This window comes from Pteronotus mesoamericanus, unplaced genomic scaffold (genome assembly GCF_021234165.1).
Source record: "Pteronotus mesoamericanus isolate MK-2021 breed Mesoamerican mustached bat unplaced genomic scaffold, CSHL_Meso_final contig_228, whole genome shotgun sequence".
Classification (NCBI taxonomy): Eukaryota; Metazoa; Chordata; class Mammalia; order Chiroptera; family Mormoopidae; genus Pteronotus; species Pteronotus mesoamericanus.
The window spans coordinates 3,540,511-3,560,000 of NW_026555095.1; the positions used below are offsets into that span (position 1 = coordinate 3,540,511).

A 19,490-nucleotide genomic window follows, 5' to 3' on the forward strand; every position below is an offset into this window, starting at 1 on the left:
GCACTATGTGGATGTCTTAACTACCCAAATAAAATTTAAAAACAAAACCGGAAGTTCTTGTCTGGCCACTTCCATTTTGTATCCTCAGCATCAGTACTGAGGGAGGTAACTACTAAATAGTTTGAGATACTCACATGAGTGACTAATAGCGGTAGCCCCTTATGGCCCTTATCTCTAGGATCAACTCTTGGAGTAGAAATAATAACAGAAAATGGTAAACTTGCATTGTCTTTCATTTACTGAAGTGCTGTGTGCAGTCTTAACATCACCCTGTAAATGACAGGCTTTCTGATACAAACCTCCTTCCTTGCATATGAACATTTCAAGAAGAAAGTACCAGTAGAAACTTGGGTGGCACGCATGACATTTAAACAATAATCCTTCATACCATTCCTCACGTGTGGGACTGAGTGAGGGTTTCCTGAAGAGTGAGGGTGATTTAGGGATCAGGGATCAGCTGCTGAGGCTGGCACTTGGAAAAGACAAACCCAGCATTCACACCCCAGACCACTCAATACCAGCATTGTCTCCAATCCATCTTTCATAAGGGGGCTCAAAGACGGGGGAGGGGATAAGGGAAAAAGAAAAAAATAAACGTTTTTAATCCTGTAAGAGAAAGTTGCAGGAGAGGAGAAAGAAGGAACAAGATGTGAGCATGAAAAGTCAGTCGCCAGGAATATTTAGCTTTGAAATCAACTTTGGTTTTTAATCTTAGCCTCTACTGTCAAGTTTATTGTCTTAAATTCCTCATGCCATCTTTCAGCACAGATCCCCCTCCACCCCACAAGCTTTCTTGCACTTCTCTCTTTCACACCATTCATCTATCAAGGTTTTCCTCCTCTTCTTCCCCTATCCTTTTCCTTCTTTTCTCACCTCTTCCTCTGCTTTCCTGGACTCTCACTCCTGTTCTTTCATAGCTTGAGTATCTCTCCTTCTCCCCTTCCTCTTGCACTGTATCTCCAAGCTCCATTCACTCTTCTTAAGGAAATCAGCCAGGCCTCTGATGGAGCTGTTGTCCTGACAACCTAAAGGTGCATCGGCCTTTCATTGAGCCTGGCTGCTGCTGAAGGGGGCAGTTGTGCAAAGCTAGGGGCCACGCCAAGGGGAGGGCGGAGGGGATGACGTGGAGGGGCTGTTGAAACTGGTGGGGGCAGGGGAGGCGCTGAGCAGAGAGAGGGAGGGACTGGGGAGAGAAACAGCAGAGGGGGAGGGGGAGACAGACTCTGGGCTGCTGCCGCTGCTGTGTGGGTTTCTTTACACTCCCTCGCTGCCCGCCCGCCTGGGAAAGTGGGTTACAGAGGGAAGGAGCTCAATCCAGACACTGGCAAAGGAGCAGTCAGCCACAGAGAGATCGGAGAGCAGCTCCCTTTTGCAGCCTTCTCTTCATCTTTTCTAGAGGGTTTTATGTTTGTACTCTCTCTCTCTCTTTAAAACAATTTGTTCCTTTGACTTTTACCCCCAAGCCCCCTTGCTTGGGTTTTATGAGTGCTTTGTTAAGTCTCAGAGGGAAAAGAGACTGCGCGAGGGAGAGGGAAAGAGAGAGGCAAAGTGGAAAGGACCACAAACTGGCCGAGCCGGTCTGCCTTTGCTGTTGATGAAAGCCCCGTGTTTGAAAGCCCCCCTTTGCTGAGCTGCGAGCACACGCACACCCTTCCACAGTACACCAACCAGCACCGCGGCGTGGCCACCATGGTCGGCAGAGTTCAGCCAGATCGGAAACAGTTGCCACTGGTCCTACTGAGATTGCTCTGCCTTCTCCCCACAGGACTGCCTGTTCGCAGCGTGGATTTTAATCGAGGCACGGACAACATCACCGTGAGACAGGGGGACACGGCCATCCTCAGGTAGGGCTTTCGGGCAACTTTTCGTGTGTGTGTGTGTGTGTGTGTGTGTCTGTGTGTCTGTGTGTGTGAAAGAGAGAGAGAGAGAGATCCCCTTAAACTCCAGCTTTTCATGCTGCAGACATGTGTGTGTTTGTGTGTATATGTCTGTGTGTATATCTTTTACTGACTGGCCGAGGTATCTGCCAACAAATTTCAAGGGAATTCTGGTCCCTGTCAAGGACCAGCAGGGTTGGTTAAATGTTGTTCTGTTCTGAGGACCTTGTTTCTCTTACCAGGAAAGCCAAACTTGCCCTTTGCTATTAGTGACTTTTGGGTAGCATTCTTGCTTTTGTAATTGCAGATGCTTTGCACTTTCAGAGTTTTGTTTGGGGTTCCTTAATTAAAAAAGAAGAGTTGTTGAATTATGGCTCTTAGAGAGTGGTACACAGTACTGCATTCTCCGTGGTGTGTGTGTGTGTGTGTGTGTGTGAGAGAGAGAGAGAGAGAGAGAGAGAGAGAGAGAGAGAGAGAGAGAGAGAGAGAGAAAGAGAGAGAGAACATAAGCAACTGGAGGCTCTCCTCTGCCCCAGGAGCAGTCCTATAGGAGACTTGCTGTTACAGTCTTCTAATTGACATGAAGGCAATAAATCAATCTTAGAACTTCGGTTGATTACTGAGCTTTTTTTGGAATGTGGATAGAAATCAACAGAATGAAGAGAATACCAAGAAGTAAAAATAGAACTTGCCAAATTGCTGATATTTAAGAATAAGAGTGTTAAACACAGAGGTTTAGGGAAGAATTAACCTGGCATAAAAGGATATTTCAAATTGATTACTGACCTCAAAGTCTTATCTCTGAGCAGCTCTGCCAAATTCTGAAACATAATTTGGGATTGAAATTTGGAAAGGAGGAGTCCCAAGTCCTTGGTAGTTTGACCCCTATAAGGGACAGTGAGCTAGAGAAACTCAGATGGAACCTCACCTTAATTCTATTTCTAAAAAGCTCTAAGCTTCTTTTCCTATGTTTCTCTTCTCTCTAACCCTTCTACACCTACTGAACATACCCCCAGTCCTTTTTTTCTAGCTTTCCTTGGAATTTCCATCAGATTTTAACAAAAATTTTAAAAGGGGAAGAATAAAAAAAGAATGAAAGAAAATGTTCTCCTTGGAGAGTCTTTAAAATCTCATTTCATCCAAATAAAATGACCCAGTGTCAGTTTGTCTATCTAGCTAATATTGCTTGTTGTGCCAATAAAAAAACAATGTACAATAGAAAATAAACCTCTAAGCTGTGTGCAAGAAGCTGATAGTGCATAAACCCTGGAGCATCAGGGAGCAGTTCTGTAGCAGAGCTGCCTAGAGCAGCAAAGTTTTCTTTCCTTTTCTCAGAAATAAATTTGGTTGGCTGTCACAGTGTCCTGCTTTGGGATCTCTAGCCTTGTTAGAGATGAGTGTGTGTGTGTGTGTTGTGCATACCATGTTGTATGTGTATGTGTGTTACTGCTGATTGTAAAAACTAAGAAAATTCTAATGTGTAAGTACTCCTTTCTTCATTTCCTGAGCATTGGATGATTATGAATCCCAAAGATCCTACTATCCAAAGCAGATTTTCTCTTCTGGCTCTCCAGCCCTGTAAATCTGCATGTATGATTTATCCACATGGAGTAATAAGATTTATGAAGTAATTTATCTGTTTGCAGAGGGATTTGCGCATGATGCAGATAATGTTTTTGCAAACATATAAGCATGTTGTCTCCCCTGCTAGCATTCATACTTCCTAACATCATTAACCCTTTACTAATAAAGCAGCCTATGAAAATCTTTGCTACCCTTAAAAATATTTTTTCACTGATTATAAGATTGAGTATGGGAGAAGTGAATACTCTGGATGTCTAAGTTTTTATTTAAATGTCCATGAACTTTGTAAGGTCTTCCTGCATCAGCAACACCTACATCCTAAGCTACAGCTAGCAAAGATTTAAATAAGCATCTAAATGTTAATTCAGAAGAAAAAAGATATTCTTATACTTGCATATACTATATGCATAGGGAGTCTGTGTCTATGAGAGACAGTGTCACTACATAAACATCTATATATAATGTAGGTGTGGCTTTTGTGTGTCTATAGCTCAAAAGAAATAGAGATTTTTAGCAATATACTTCAGTAGATGTTACAGTGTGAAATGGGCACAGTGAGAAAAGAGAATAAAAATAGAAGCCATTATCCCCTGGGAAATAGAAGATAGACGAACAGAGCATGCAAAGAAGGCACCTGTAAGAGTCCATTGCTTCCCCAGCCATCTCACCTCACGTGCCCTCCTTTTCATTTCCCTTGCCTTGGACGAGGCTTTATTCTGGCTTGGTGGAGCTCTATCAGAAGTAACTATAGAGAGAGTTTCCTTTGTTTTCTTAGCTGACCTTCTTCTCAATCTCTTTAACTGAATCCAGTAAGCTTTGTGGGTCAGTTTCCTGGTGAAGAATGGTGTTCTTGGTTTCTGCTTACAAGTCCAGCCTGGGAAAGACTTGTTTCTACTTTAATTGTGACATTTTACTTAGAGCATGCGCTTCCAGGGGAGGAGAGGAAGGAGAACTTGATTCATTGGAAGCCACAGTAGATGTTTGGCACTGTGAAAGTGAAGTGACAAGGGGAAAAAAATACTCCCTCAGTGAGTCTGTGGCCCTGAATAATCTGAAATGGCATCAGGAGACAAGGGTGGTTTGTAATTCTGTTGGTGCAATGACAGAAATTTGGCTGACTGTCCTCAAAACATTTAGCTTTACTGCCTCACTTTGGTGAAACAAGTGTTTCTTTTGCAGATTGATGCTCATTTGTGTATAATTATGATTTTTGATGTAAATATGCATCTTACTAGGAAGGCACACACTAGTGTTGGGGTCTTGTTCTGTAATTTCCATCTTTGGCGGGAAGGCTATAAAATGAAGGTGACAAAACTAGATGGAAAGAAAGAGACTCTCGGGCATATAAACCTAACCCACTTGTTTCCCAGAGAAGATTGTAGATCTTTATGAAGTACTTTATGGGATTATGTAAGAGCTGAAGGAAACCACAACATCATCTTCCTTCTTAAAGGAAAAGAATCAAAGTGTGATCCGCACACCGGTGGCAGCAGCAGCAGCACCTGGAGACACTTCCTAGATCTGCTGAACCAGAATTTGTGTTTATACCTGTATGAATAGTGACGCATGAGACTCACTTATTCCCAGGATTTTATTTGTGGGGAAGTCACAGGTGTTTTTTCTGAGCAAAGCCCACCTGCCTCAGTGCCACCCTCCACAAATGCAGGAGCTCCTCAGTGACTGGAGGAGTACCTGGCGCTGAGCTTTCCGGCCCTCTGCCCTTTGCACACAGGCCCCAGGAGAGATCCGCCGCCTGGTCAGTCTTGGCAGACTGAAACCATGTAGCCCTCTTTTGATAAGTCAAGGGAAAGTAGAAAGAGATAATGTTCTAATCCAACCTTGAAAATGTAATTTTTTAACAGTCCCACTGAATATATTTTCAGTATCACAGCATATGTCTCTAAAAGTAATTATAAAATACATGATCTCTGTATTTTGTATCTGTTCAAAAGGTAACTTTGTAAAAATTACAAATATATGTATATGTGGATATACAGCATAAGTACATATAAGGGACTATATATTATTGTGACTTTAAATATTTTAAATTTGAGGTATTGAAATTTTACTTATTTTACAATTTTGACTCAGTGTTAGTGGGATATTATAATACTTTTTATGGTGATAACAGTTTTCCCACTTAACGTACCTGTAAGAAACGAGCACCTAAGTTTAAGTAAGATAAATTTTTAAGTTTTCAAAAATTTAGGTCTTTTTTCCCCTGTGTGTTTCTGCATTAAGGGACAAAAGGAGATTCAACACAAATGATATGATTGACTATAAAAATGTAAAAATTGCATGCAAATTTCTAGAGAAAAAGTGATTTCCCTTTTATAAGGCAACTGGAACGCCTACGTTCACTAAGAAAATGTCAACACTCAAACAAGCTCCAGATACAATGTGTGGTTTCTCTACCACTTATAATTCACTATTTGGAAACAAACTTTGTGGTCATGGGTCTATAAGGAGAGCTTGCAGCAATTATACGTTTGTTTGTTTCTGTAACTGAATCACTAAAGGTAATCAAAATTTATTGGTTATTACCAATACTTAAGAACCATTCCTTGTCTGTAAAATCCTTTATTAAGTGTATTTGGTACAAAATGGAGTATAGCATACTACTGCATACATGTTTCAAAAGGATGTTTATCACCACGAATTATATCATCTGTTGTCATTTATGGCCTGAGGAACACAGCAGGTGAATCTCATGTGACAAATGCACATTGTGATATGTGTGTTTTTTTAAGTTCAAGACACCTGAGTGTGTATGCACACACTTACATAAACACATAAACTCCCCACATATTAAGGTGATTTTTCTGTTCTATATAATTCGACTTTGAATTAATTATTTGTAGAATTCTGTTGCAGTCAACCAAAAATGACTCACTCATCCACAACATCAGTTGGTGAGGTTTAAACGTTTGTGTTTCTTGAGGCTGGTTCCACATAATAGCAAACTCGGGCAAAAAAAAAAATGATTAGTGCATTTTGCTTTGGTATCTGAGAGCTCCATATACCAGTGTCTGTGACTCACCTGATAGGAGGTTGCCCAAATGTGTACTGGGCGCTCTCATTGCCTGAGCCTTAGAGAGCCCTTCCCATCAGGTCATTATTTAGGGCTTATAGCCAGTTGCCCTATTCTTATCTGAATGCCCTGCCTGTTAATTTGTAAGACTCAGAAAATGTGAGCTCTAATTTTGGATCTATCCTTGCATGCAACATGACTTTGAGCAAATCTCTTAAATGTTTTCAGCTTTAGTTTCATTTATAAAATGCTGAAACTATTTTAGTTACTTTACAAGGTTGTTTAAGGAAGCTCCTAAGAGGTAAAGTAGGAAAGTTTGTTGAATTGTAAACTGCTACATAAGCATAAAGTGTTAGTGATTTTCCAATCATATGCAGCCAGTTGCTCAGACTTTAGGCAGATTTTTTTTTTAAATCAATGTTTCTCAATCTTGAAGGTATATGAAAATTACATGGAGTACTTGTTAAAACACAGGTTACTTGGCCCCTCCTTTCACAGTGTCTGATTCAGTAAGTCTCTGATAGGGTCTGAGATTTGCATTCCTAAGTAGTTCTCAGATGATGCTGATGCTGCAGGACTGGGCCACACTTTGAGAACCTCTGACCCCTGCTACTGCAAGTGTGTTCTGCAGATGGGCATCTTAAGTATCTCATAGTCGCTTATTAAAATCCAAAGTCTTGAGGTCTATCCAAGACCTAATAAATCATAATCTACATTTAACAAGATCCTCAAATGAATCATAAGCACATTAAAATTGGAGAAGTACTGCTTTAGACAATTTACAACCAAGACTGTATGTTACAATCAAACAGGGACCTTAAAAATATTAAAGTCACATAGTCTATACTCTCAGAAAATTCTGATTTAATTAGTTTTAGGGTAAGTCCTGAACAAGGTATTTTTAAAATGATTCTGCCATGTACATACTGTCGAGAACTACTGCTCTCCTGGTAGAGGAATCTCTTTTAAAACTATTTTTGAGGGGCAGCATTTCAAACACATGCAGTAAAAATTGGAGACATGTTGTATGTGGCTTGGTAAATATGTCCACAGCAAAGATGTAAAATTTCAGTTGGGAAAGATAAAAGAGATTGTCGTAGATTCATTTCTTTACCACATGATCTCCTAACTACAATGTCATGGAAGTGAAGTGACTTTATTTTAATATGATCCAATTTACATAGTATGCATTGAAATAACAGGCTTGATTTTAAATTGATTGTCCTGTATTCTGTCTTTCATTTATATTAGGTAAGACACAAAACAGTGCCAGTTTTTAATGCTGTCTCTACAGTAGAAAAAGAGACAATATTTAAGTAAGAAACATGTCTTTAGTGTGAACTTATATAAACAGGCTTAATTGTGTGTACTTCTATTTTCATATACACAAATATACAATGTATAAGATAATAGTTATATGTCAGTAGAATTCATCTCAACTTTTATGTGGTGATCAGTGTTTACCTGAACCTTATAGACAAGTATTTGTGTCATGAGTAAAGACTTCTGTCAATGATACAGTACGTTCAGAATGCTCCACAAATATACAGAAGACCAAGATCTAAAGAGCCTGAAATAGTCTTGTCTATTAAATGAAGATAACTGACAGTTACTGGGCCTACTACACAAGCTATTTTTATGATTTATTGAGATACTATGTTTGCAAGTGTTTTGTAAACTGTGCAATGGTACAAAATATAAGCTCTGAATGAGATTATTGTCATTATATTCACAGTAGGAAATAACTTTTAGAAAATTAGAAAATTTAATAAAATTAACTTTTAATTTTTACTTCTATGGTCAAGATTGAGCATTTGCTCTAAGATGTTTGCATCATTTTATTTCAAGTTCCTCACAATCACTTGTATCTTAGGGTATAGTTGTTTTTTTTTCCTTTAATCAGAAATGCTGGGCAAGTGAACACTTTTTTTTGTAGTTACCTGTAATCAAACCATAACTTCAGTTAATGAGTGATTAACCTTCATACACAAAAAAACTGTGCTTCACATTTTGTTAATTACTCTAGGATAAACTTGTAGAAATTCAGACTAAGAAAAGGCCTTGGATATTAGGCAGTCGACCATTTCATTTTAGAGTGATGTAATTGAGAAGAGAAAAATTTGTTTTTCCAAAGATTTGAGTGAACACTTGAGAACTGGAATTTATATCTCCTAATTATCATTCAGAACTCTGAAATGGTCTTTGTGGTTTCCATGTTACCCTATCATGTGCTGTTTTTGACCCAAAATGATGCTAAAAATGTCTCTCTCTCTCTCCTCTTAGACCCCCCTCCCTCCTTCTTACCTCTTTCTGTCCTTCCCCTACCATACTCTTGACTTCTCTCCTCTCTCTTTTCTTCCCCCCCTTCCTGTTCTCCTCTACCCTCCTTTCTTTGCCTCTTTCTCACCTCTCTTCCTCTTCCTCATTCTCCCTCTCCTTTCTTCTCTTTCAAAGCTGCAAATCAAAGCTGCACTTACCTGTGGAGGACCATCTAGCCAGTGCAAATCAAGAAGGAATTTTATATGAAATGCTTTACTTTTCACATATCTACTATCTGTATTAACCAAGTGGTAGCAAGTGGGTTTCCTTCCTTTCTTTCCTTCACTTGCAGCCTCCATGTTATTGTATTCTCAGAGTCATTTTTGTATTTGGCAGAACTTATACATTTTTTACAAATTTATTTTCGTTTTGCTTCTGTATTCTGCCTATTAGTCAGAGGTTTTATTTGAATTCTTAGCTTTCTTCCCACCCCTCCAGTCTTTCTCTTGGGTTACTAAACCTTGCTACCTTCTTACGGTTACTTAAGAACTGCTGCCTGGTTCGGCCTATTATTTGTTCTTCTTAGAGACCCTGATTAAGACAGTTGCAATGAGACTTCAGTTCAAGTCTCAGTTTTCAGTTGGCAGGCTATCTTTTACACAATCTCAAGGGTTACTCTGTGTCTGATAGTCATTGTAGATTGTAGGTAAAATTCTTTGAGGAAGATAGAATATTTTCTCTAATTTGTACAAAATTTTCTTTGGGCTAACAATTGTCTGCTGTTGTTAAACAGGTAGGCACTGGACAGAGATCCAGACCAGTCACGTGGGATGGTGGAGGCAACTTCATGATAAGCCCCTCTGTAGGGACCTGGCGGGGGGCAGGGGGTGGTTTCTGGCGTGATGTGCAGAAAAGGTCTCGTGAAGCTTTATTAGCAGGTGAGCGGTAGAGCCAAGGAAGGCCCAACATGTTATACCAGGAAAAGAGCAGAGTACAGTAAAGGAAATAACAGGACAGAGACTCTCAAAGAGCCCCAACAGGAGGACTGTCACATCATAGCAGAGCCTCAGTGACAAGGCTGAGACTCAGAGAAGGAACAGAGTCCTTGGGACAAGGGTTGTCTTAAACAGGACACAGCCCTCAGGAATAAGGGACATACCCCAAACATATTATTAAAACACATAACTTGGTCAAGACTAAAGTGAGGCTTTGTGTCAAAACTGTTGTAACCAATGGGTGACATGGATATGAATCTCAGAGGACTGAGCTTCGCCCTTGAAAACTCTTGCTGTGTAAGTTCCGGATCATAAAACCTGGTTCAGCTAGGTGGGGGAATGTGGAGACAAAGGTCCAAAATGCAGTAAAAATTGGCACTACCTGCCTCTCCCTGCCTTAGGTAACTTTACTGAATTACGTCTTTAGTCTACCTAGAACGTCTAAAACTCCATATAGTTAGCAAAACCATGAACCTGAATATCTCAGGACTGTTGTTTTCCTATATCAATTTAGAAGTGGGACCAGATGCTTCAAAGTCAGCCTTATCATCATCCACAGCATAAAGTTAAAGCTCCTTGTATTGGCTAACTCTTCATGACCTGCTACCTCGTTGCATTCACTAATTCAGAACCACTTACAGTTTCTGCTCATGAACATGCAAATGTGTGTACACAACAGTGCTGGTTCTTACCTTTGTTTGTGATGCTCTCTTTATCTAAAGCCTCCTTCCATCTCTCTCAACTGCCTCCCTCCACCCACCATACTTCTTTGCCAGGTTACCTCCTTGCTGTTTCTTCCAGGCACAAGGTTGGCTCTGGTGCTGTCTCATCCAGAAAAACTTTTCTAATTCTCACAGACTGGGCTAAGTACTGTATTTATTATTGTTAAGAGTCTCTTTGCATATTTCCCCCCTAGCTTTATTTGAGATATAGCTGACTAATAAAATTTTATAAACTTAAGGTATACAATGTGAATATATAGAGAGAGTCTGTCCAGAAGGTATCCAACCAGGTAATACGAAAAACAGACATTTACTGAAGAAGATACACAGATACAAGAAACATTGTACATATGACAATGACTCCTCAGTGCCCTTCAAAGCAGGCACCTTGGGACCTCACACAGGTCTCCCAGCTGCCATCAGCTGCCCCTTTGTATTTTCCTGAATCTCATCAACAGTCTGAAGTCTCTTCCCTTCCAAAGGTGATTTTAGTTTTGGGAAAATCCAGAAGTCACAGGGTGCCAAATCTGGGCTGTAGGGGGATTGAATCACCTGGGTGATTTGATGTTATGCCAGAACTCTGCAGAGACATGATGCATGAACAGGCGTGTTGTGGTGATGAAAATGCCAATCACCAGTTGCCCATAGCTGCAGCCTTCTGAATCATTTGACTAGTTTCGGAGAAGGAATTTTCAAAGCTTAATGCAAAATCAAATGCAGATTCATTGCTGTACTTGCTCAGATATTTTGAATATAATGGCCACATTGTACACATGCTCACTCAATGGCATCTACTACCCCCACTGACTAGTACAGTGAAGTCATCATTGTTCAGTCACACACAGTGCATTCCATTCTCCTTGGCTGCCAGGCTACATTGGTGTGGTGCAAACCATTCTTGACAGGCCTCATACAGTGAAAAGATTGCTGCAATCAAGTTAATTAACACATTCATCACCTCAGCTAGCGACCTTTTCTAAATGTGGTAGAACACCCAAAATGCACTTTCCTAGCAAACTTCAAGTATACAACACAACATTATTAATTATAGTCAACCGTGCTGTACATTATCATTCATCTTATAACTGAATCATTCATCTTATAACTGAAGGTTTGTATGCTTTGACCAACATCTTCACATTTCCACCACCCTTCAGACTCTGACAACCACAGTCCTACTCTGTTTCTACGACTTCAACTTATTTTGGTTACACATATAAGTGAGAGTGTGCAGTATCTGTTTTTCTCCATTTAGCTTTATTTTACTTAGTAGAATGCCTTCCATGTTCATCCACATTGTTGCAAGTGACAGTGTTTTCCTTAATTTTTTTTAACATTTGAGTATATATTTATTTTTATTGTCTATTCTAGTACAGTTGTCCCAACATTGTTCCTCTTTGCTTCTTTCTACTTAACCCAACCCTACTTCCCTCAGTCAGTCCCCACTCTGTTGTCCATGTCCATGTATCATGTTCTTTTCCTTATTATTTTATAGTTGAGTAATATTCCATTGTGTATTTCTGTGCAGATAGATAGATAGATTAAAAAAGAGTTCAAGTTTTCCTTAACCATTTATCTATCAGTGAATACTTGGGTTGTTTTTATATTTTGGTCATTATGAATAATGCTACAATGAACAGGAAGTACAGCTATACTCTTTGTGATATGGATTTTGTTTGTCTCAGATACATACCTTGAAGTGGGAGTGCTGAATCATATCCATACCTCAATTTAGCATTTACTGCACTTTAAAAAATTTATATCCACTCTTGTCTTGCCTTAAATATATTATCATCTCTTCAAAGACAAGCATCTCATCTACTTTACCTTTTCATCCCAGAATTTGGCTTAGTACTTGTAGGTGCTCAGATAAATATTTGCTCACTGAATTTAACAGAGTTAGTCATACTGTAAATCAAGCAGACCAGAAATTGGCTTATAAAAGAGGAAACAAATTGGAAGGACACAGTGATGAAGCAAAATATATTAGTGGTAAAATCAATCAGCACTGTGGAGTAATTGTGGATGTGGGGTTGAAAAAGGGGAGAGTTGTAAAATCATGGATTCTTTTCTGACGACTGGTGGCAGAGGGGTTTGGCTAGACCCACTTTCCAACATTTTCATTTCAGCTACTGTTTTCAAGCACAGATTTCTAGAGAATGAGACAGACAAATGGGGGACTTTTAGAGGGATGCAAAAGGTTTAGTCATCAGTGCCTAAACAAAATGTGCTCCATTCTCTAATAGATTAGCTTTTTAACAAAACTAGGAGTCACTCAGTGCACCTGAAGCGAGGCCAGTGAAATGTCTGTGAAGAGCTCAGCAACCCAGGTAGGTGTAAGAGAAGGTAACACCTTTTAATGGCTACAGAGGCTTTCTCCCTCTAGTGGTGGCTTTAAAACTTTCAGGGACTAAGGGGTTTGGGAGTTCTGTAAAGTTTGGGATTATTCTACAACAGATATATTCCCTCAATCTCTTCTACTTTCTTGTGAAATAAGGCAAGGTGCAACACATTACTCTCATTCATTTGACTCAAAACAATTATTTGTACTGACCAATGATGTTTACCTGGGTTTTGTAGTGTAGAGCTCATGACCCATTCCTAGAGAAATTCAAACTTGAATGTACAGTGGACTTGGTAAAAATCCCAAGTTGCTGTCTTTGTGTTTTGCCATAATGTACAGGGCATTGTTTACATGAGGTCAGAGGAAACTCCTATAACTGAGGAAAAATGCAACCCAACTTTTCATACAATCATGTATTATTACTTATTCCATTGCAATTTTTTGATGATGCATTTCTATATAGGATTTCCACTTTGAAGTTATCTATAGTTAACAATATCTTTTCTAAAGTTGTGCCTTAGTTATGCTACTATTTGCCACACTGTTAGGGACAAAAGATAAACATGGAAGTGATGCAGTTTAACACTAAGTCATGTATAACCTATAGGTGAAATGTTTACATGTGAAAGCATTGAAAAAATTAATTGGTTTCTTGATTTCTAATTTTTGTGCTGCTTCTGTTACACCTCATTCTAGCACATCTATATCAAGCCTGTTTATTTTACGGTATTTGAATCACATATGGTTGCCAAATTATAACTGATCTTCTTGAGATAACCAAAGATTGCTCTGATCTTATGCATGTTCATACTGTAATTGTGTAAGCATATCTTAAGGTCAGCATTTTATATTGCTGAATAATTAACTTAGCAGATGAATATATTTTTGACGCTGTGACCTCTATTCTATCATTTGAGACTCTAATATGATGAACTAATATCTAATATCATCACCGTGACAAGGAATTCCTAAAGTCTCTATGGTATTACTAGATTAGATCAGCTTCTAGGTTGAACACCAAGGAATGTTGGTGTTGGTTCCACCAAAATTATTAACTGTATAAAGCTGGGAATTGCCTCCAATTGTTCTAACTCTAAAATGGGCTACCTCTTAACCAAAGAGATGTTGGTCTGATGGAGTGACATATTTTTGTATGTGGTTGAGTACATCAGAAAAAGTGCATGATGTTATAAGTGGGGTGATATGTTCTAATTTAAAAAAATAAACTATATTACTTATAAAGATCCTGGTATAGGAAACTTAAAAACGTTTTTGCATTGATGCCTTAAACCTGTGTAACAATAAAACAGAACTCAAAACCCAGCTCTTCACAGAATAAAATTATGTATTTATATAGAATCTGCTATTGTATGTAAACAATTTATGTCATGAATATACTTAATTTATATTATGTGTATATGCTTGAACACAAGGTTTAAATTTTAATTTCTTCCACATATAATTAAATTATATGTCAAAGAAATTAAATTTTCTTCTACATATATTTATAATTATATATCAAAGTAAAAGCATATACATGCTTTTTGTTTTTTAGAGAGAGATGAAGGAAGGGAGAAAGACAGGGAGAGAAACATCCATTGGCAGCCTTTTGTATGCTCACAACCGGGGACCTGGCCCACAACCCAGGCATGTGCCCTGACTGGGAATCAAACTGGAGACCTTTTAGTTCAAGGGGCAGTACTCAACCCACTGAGCCACACTAGCCAGGGCTATGTGCTTTTTATGTGTACATAAAACCTACATACATAAAATATGAATGATATTATAATTGTGAACTTCGGTCACAGTATACTTTATGAGGCCCTAATTAATTTGATGTATGAGTGATGGAGAAGTTTATTGCAGAAAACCAAAATTTCTAGGTAATCAAGGATGTGAACAGATACAATATGTAAAAAGCATCATATAATGGCTTTCTCAATTTGTTTTAATTAATGTTTAATCATTATGCAAGTATTAAAATAATTTTGTAAGACAATTCAGACAATGTTTCTTGTTTGAACTACATTTTGGCTATCATATAACCACTAAAAAGCAAAATAATATCTTATAACACTTCTTTTCTATTTGTATTTTAGGATAGATACTGATGCTGTCTTAGCTAAATCAAAAATACTTGTTTTTTAAAAAAGTGCAAATTGTTTGTATTTGTGATCTCAATTCAATTATAGCCTAAATTTCTACTTTTTCTCATTCTAAGTCACAATATCTAGTGATTATATATCATGTTTAATCAGGATGAAAGACTGGCCATTGAAAGAGAATATGAATTTTAATTAAATTTCAGTTTGTTTATCAAGTAAAATGATCATAATAGCAGTGATCACTAGAATACAACATGGGTTCTCTGAGAGCAAACTATAACATGGTAAATAGATTTCTTCAAAACAGCCAAAATTTGAGACTGGTAGATCAGGGAAATGTCATTTACTCTGAGTATCTGTAGTTTGACAAGTTTCTCCTGATAAACAGATTTTGGGTCTATAATGGGTGAGATTTTGTTTTTAGCTTAATGGATGATTACACCAAAGAAATACTGATTGATAGTGATTGATAGTGGTGAAGTATTCTCTTAATCTGTAGTTGGCCATATTACGTATTTGGATAAAAACACAGGAAGCAAACATTTTACCATGTGTATGACACAAAGAAAAGAGGATTCTGTTTGTTGACAGAATTATAAGGTAAAAATGGATGAAATCTACAGGAGAACAAATTGTAGCTTTATACAAAACAGAATGTTATTCATATTTCATAAGTATGTGTTGTTTATACCACAACTCACTAAAAGAAAGAAAGAAAAAGTGGCCAAAACAAGCAAAAGCAAAATAAAGTAAAAAGTATAGGGTGGTTTATAATTTAAATAGAACATGTTTTATTTATTTTTTCTTTTTCTTTTTTTTTAAATTAATTAATTTATTTTTTCAACTACATTTGTCTCTGCCTTCCCCCCACCACTTTCCCTTGGCCCCTCCCTCCCTCCCACCCTCCCTCAACTCTACCCCTTTGGTTTTGTCCATGAGTCCTTGCTAAACAGAACATATTTTGAATAAGCAAATCCGATTGAATTATTTTGAAAATGAACATTCAAATGGCTTTATGGTATAGTGGAAATAACACAGACTCTGAGCCAGGAGTCACAGCTCCAAGTATCACCTCTGTCAATTACCAGCTTTGTGAAAATGGGCAAATCACTTATCCCTGCTGGGCCTCAGTCCTTATTTACAAAATGAGTATGATAATAATAATATTTATCGTCTCACTTCAGAAGGTTAGAGTAAAATAAGAAGGGTCTATAATTTTGTGTGTGTGTGTGTGTGTGTGTGTGTGTGTGTATAAAATATCATTCATAATTCTGTCAGGTAGAATAGGTCTCCTTGCAAAGAAGTAAATTTTTAGTCATTTTAGTATTTAAGGAGAGACTAGGTAACCACTGTTAGGAAATACTATTTTTAGAAACAAACTTTATGTAGCAGAAGTTTGAAATAATTTCTTATAACTCTGCTACTACTAATAACCTATTATTCTGTGATATTCTACATATTTACTGTACTTACTTTATTGTGTACATTTTTAAAACTTTTTCTGGCATCCTGTTATAACTTTGCATATGAAGAATATCTTTCACAATATGTTATCTAATTCTTTTTTCAGTGGGTGTTAATATTCATACCTCTACTACTTTCTTCCCACTGGAGAATTTACAAAATTGTCGAGAGAGAGGGACTCCGCTTTTTAAAATGCTCTGTTTAGGCTTTTCATCTTTCTATGCAGAACAATATCAAGACAAATCTGGTTTTAGAAGGATACTTTTATATCCATCCATCTTCATAGAAATAGATAATGTTAATCAGATTAGTGATCTCATCTCTTTCATCTTCTAACTACCTCTATTACTTCAGCATACATGTTAATATAATTTTGTCTGAAGCTCACCTTATGGCTCTACATCATACCAATGTTCATCTCTAACCATACATCTTGTTGCCATTTGAATTCGAAAATTATGAAAACAAGATTTCTTATGTTAAAGCTTAACTATTCGCCCTATCTCAATCTTTGTCAATATGACTCTAATTGTTACCTCCCTTACTGTCTGAAAGAGTAAAATATGATGCTACCTCCAAATTCATGCTTCCTGTTTTCTTCTTTCCTACTCTGAGGCCCTAGATATTCTTGGCCTTAAACCTCTCTGGTCCTGGCTCCCTTTGAGCCCAGACAGGATTCAGTCACCTCCCCAGCTATTTGATACAAGAAACTTCCCTCTACTTACTCCCACAGATCCATCAGAGACGATCTCCAATACAATGGGAATGGTTAGCAGGGACCATGAACTTTACTTTGCCTGTAGGTAAATCTATATTTCTAAATTGAGAAGTGCTTTGTTTATATCACTTGTTTACTTCTTATACTAAGAGCCTTCTCCAGAAATAATGAAGCAAAAGAATTTGAATGTCTCATTTTCTCTTCTTTCAGTACAGGTAACCTGTGCTGTCACTAAATATGAGGTCAACCAACAAATGACATCTATCAGTGTATCTTGGTAAACTGTATTTCTGCCTCCTACTGAAACCAATCTCTTTCACCAAATTCAGCATTTTTGCTTTCTTATTTTTGTATGCATCTTTACTTATTTTATCTTTTTTTGTGAAATGACTTTAACTTACCTAAAAGTTAAAACTTTTAAAATTTATAAAGAGCACAATTATTAGAGTATGAAACCAGTCTCTTTCCCGTTGAGCTGACAGGTACTTAGCCAATTTCCTCACCGTTGCCGGAGCAGTATTTATAGTGAAAGAAGCATTGATGCACAGCTTTGTCTGTGGAAGCAGGTGACTTAAATACATAATGTGGCATTTTGGGTAATAGTTTTGAAAGAGCTCAAAAAGATCAAGCAAACAAAAGTGGATATTTAAAGGGAGAAGTGAAAAGGCAGAGACAGATTATGAGCAAGCAGATTAGAAAAGGATCAGATGTCAGGGTTTGAGTAAAACACAGATAACCCCAGTCCAAAGGGGGGTATCTATGTGTGAAGCTGAAAATATTGCCCAAAATGTCACAGTTCCCCAGTAGAAATATGTGGATGCTAAAATTAAAATGGAGCTTGTTAAAAGATAATGACAAGGGATCCTAAGAGTTATCTAACAAAGTCCTAAATATGTCAGTTAATTCCTTGTGGATAAAGTCTCAGTTTTCTTCAATCTTAGTCCCAAGAGAAAAGGTTTAGGCAATTAGTTCCCAAGCCTTTGTCTCTTGGGCAGCTACAAAATTACTGCAAAGATTTCAAACTGTCATGCATGCTTTAAGCATTATGTGTAGACATTATGTATCTCAAACATAAATGAATTATTCTTTTTCAAATATGTATATTATAATGGAAAATACATTCTTTTTTCCTGAATTTATGGTACTTTTAAAATGTTATTCATTCCTCTTTTTTTTTTAACTGGAAATTTCCTCAATTACAAGAGGTAAGAAAATTTGAAGATAAAAGTATTCCCTCATTTAGAAAGTCTGCACAGCATTCTAGACCAAGTAAGGATAGATCCAGTTAAAACATAGGCAGGAAATGAAGATGAGGACAGCAGGGTAATAGAGAAAGAGACCTAAGTAAGCAAGGTAAGCTGTGATTGGAAATACAGATGTTAGAGATAGGAAACAAATGCTAAAGGATATATGAAATGAAATAGATTTTTCTTTTTAAATATTTTTTGCATTTTTATTTTATTTTGTTTTATTTTTAATTATATTCTATTGATTATGCTATTACAATTGTCCCATTTTTCCCACTTTGCCCATCCCCTGCCGGCAAGCCCCACACCATTGTTCATGTCCATGGGTCAGGCCTATAAGTTCTTTGGCTGCTCCATTTCCTATACTGTACTTTACATTCCCATTTCTATTCTGTAACTACCTATTTGTATTTCTTAATAGTCTCACCTCTTCACGCATTCCCCTACACCACCCCCTTCATCTGGCATCCATCAAAACACTCTCCATATCCATGATTCTGTCTCTGTTCTTGTTTGTTTAGTTTATTTTTTTAGTTTCCATTGTTAATAGATATGTATGTATTGCCATTTTATTGTTCATAGTTTTGATCTTCTTTTTCTTAATTAAGTCCCTTTAACATTTCATATAATAATAACTTGGTAACAATGAACTCATTTAGTTTTTTCTTGCCTGGAAAGCTCTTTATCTGCCCTTTGATTCTAAATGATAGCTTTGTTGGGTAGAGCAATCTTGGCTGTAGGTCCTTGCTTTTCATGGCTATAAATATTTCTTGCCAATCCCTTCTACCCTGCAAAGTTTCTTTTGCGAAATCAGCTGACAGTCTTATGGGAACTCCCCCATAGGTAACTAACTTCTTTTCTCCTCCTGCTTTTAAGATTCTCACTTTATCTTTAATCTTTGGCAGTTTAATTATGATGTATCTTGGAGTAGACCTCTTTGCATCCATCTTGTTTGAGACTTTCTGTGCTTCCTGTACTTGCATGTGTATTTCCTTCACCAAATTAGGGAAGTTTTCATTCATTATTTTTTCAGATATATTTCCAATTTCTCACTCTTTTTCTTCTCCTTCTGGCACCCTTATCGTGCAATGTTGGGATGCTTGAAGTTGTCCCAGAGGCTGCTTATACTATCCTCATTTTCTTA

General features: G+C 37.5%; 1 protein-coding gene across 3 annotated transcripts in view; it reads left to right on the forward strand.

Annotated features, from left to right (window-relative positions):
* Positions 1-1,236: 1,236 nt before the first annotated feature.
* The window catches only part of LSAMP (limbic system associated membrane protein), a 627,279-nt gene continuing 609,025 nt past the window's right edge, over positions 1,237-19,490 (forward strand). For all 3 annotated transcript variants that reach the window (XM_054572327.1, XM_054572328.1, XM_054572329.1), the window contains exon 1: positions 1,237-1,844. In XM_054572327.1, coding sequence (XP_054428302.1) covers positions 1,690-1,844 — 155 coding nt within the window. In that variant the 5' untranslated portion in view covers positions 1,237-1,689. The remainder of the gene's footprint in view (positions 1,845-19,490) is intronic.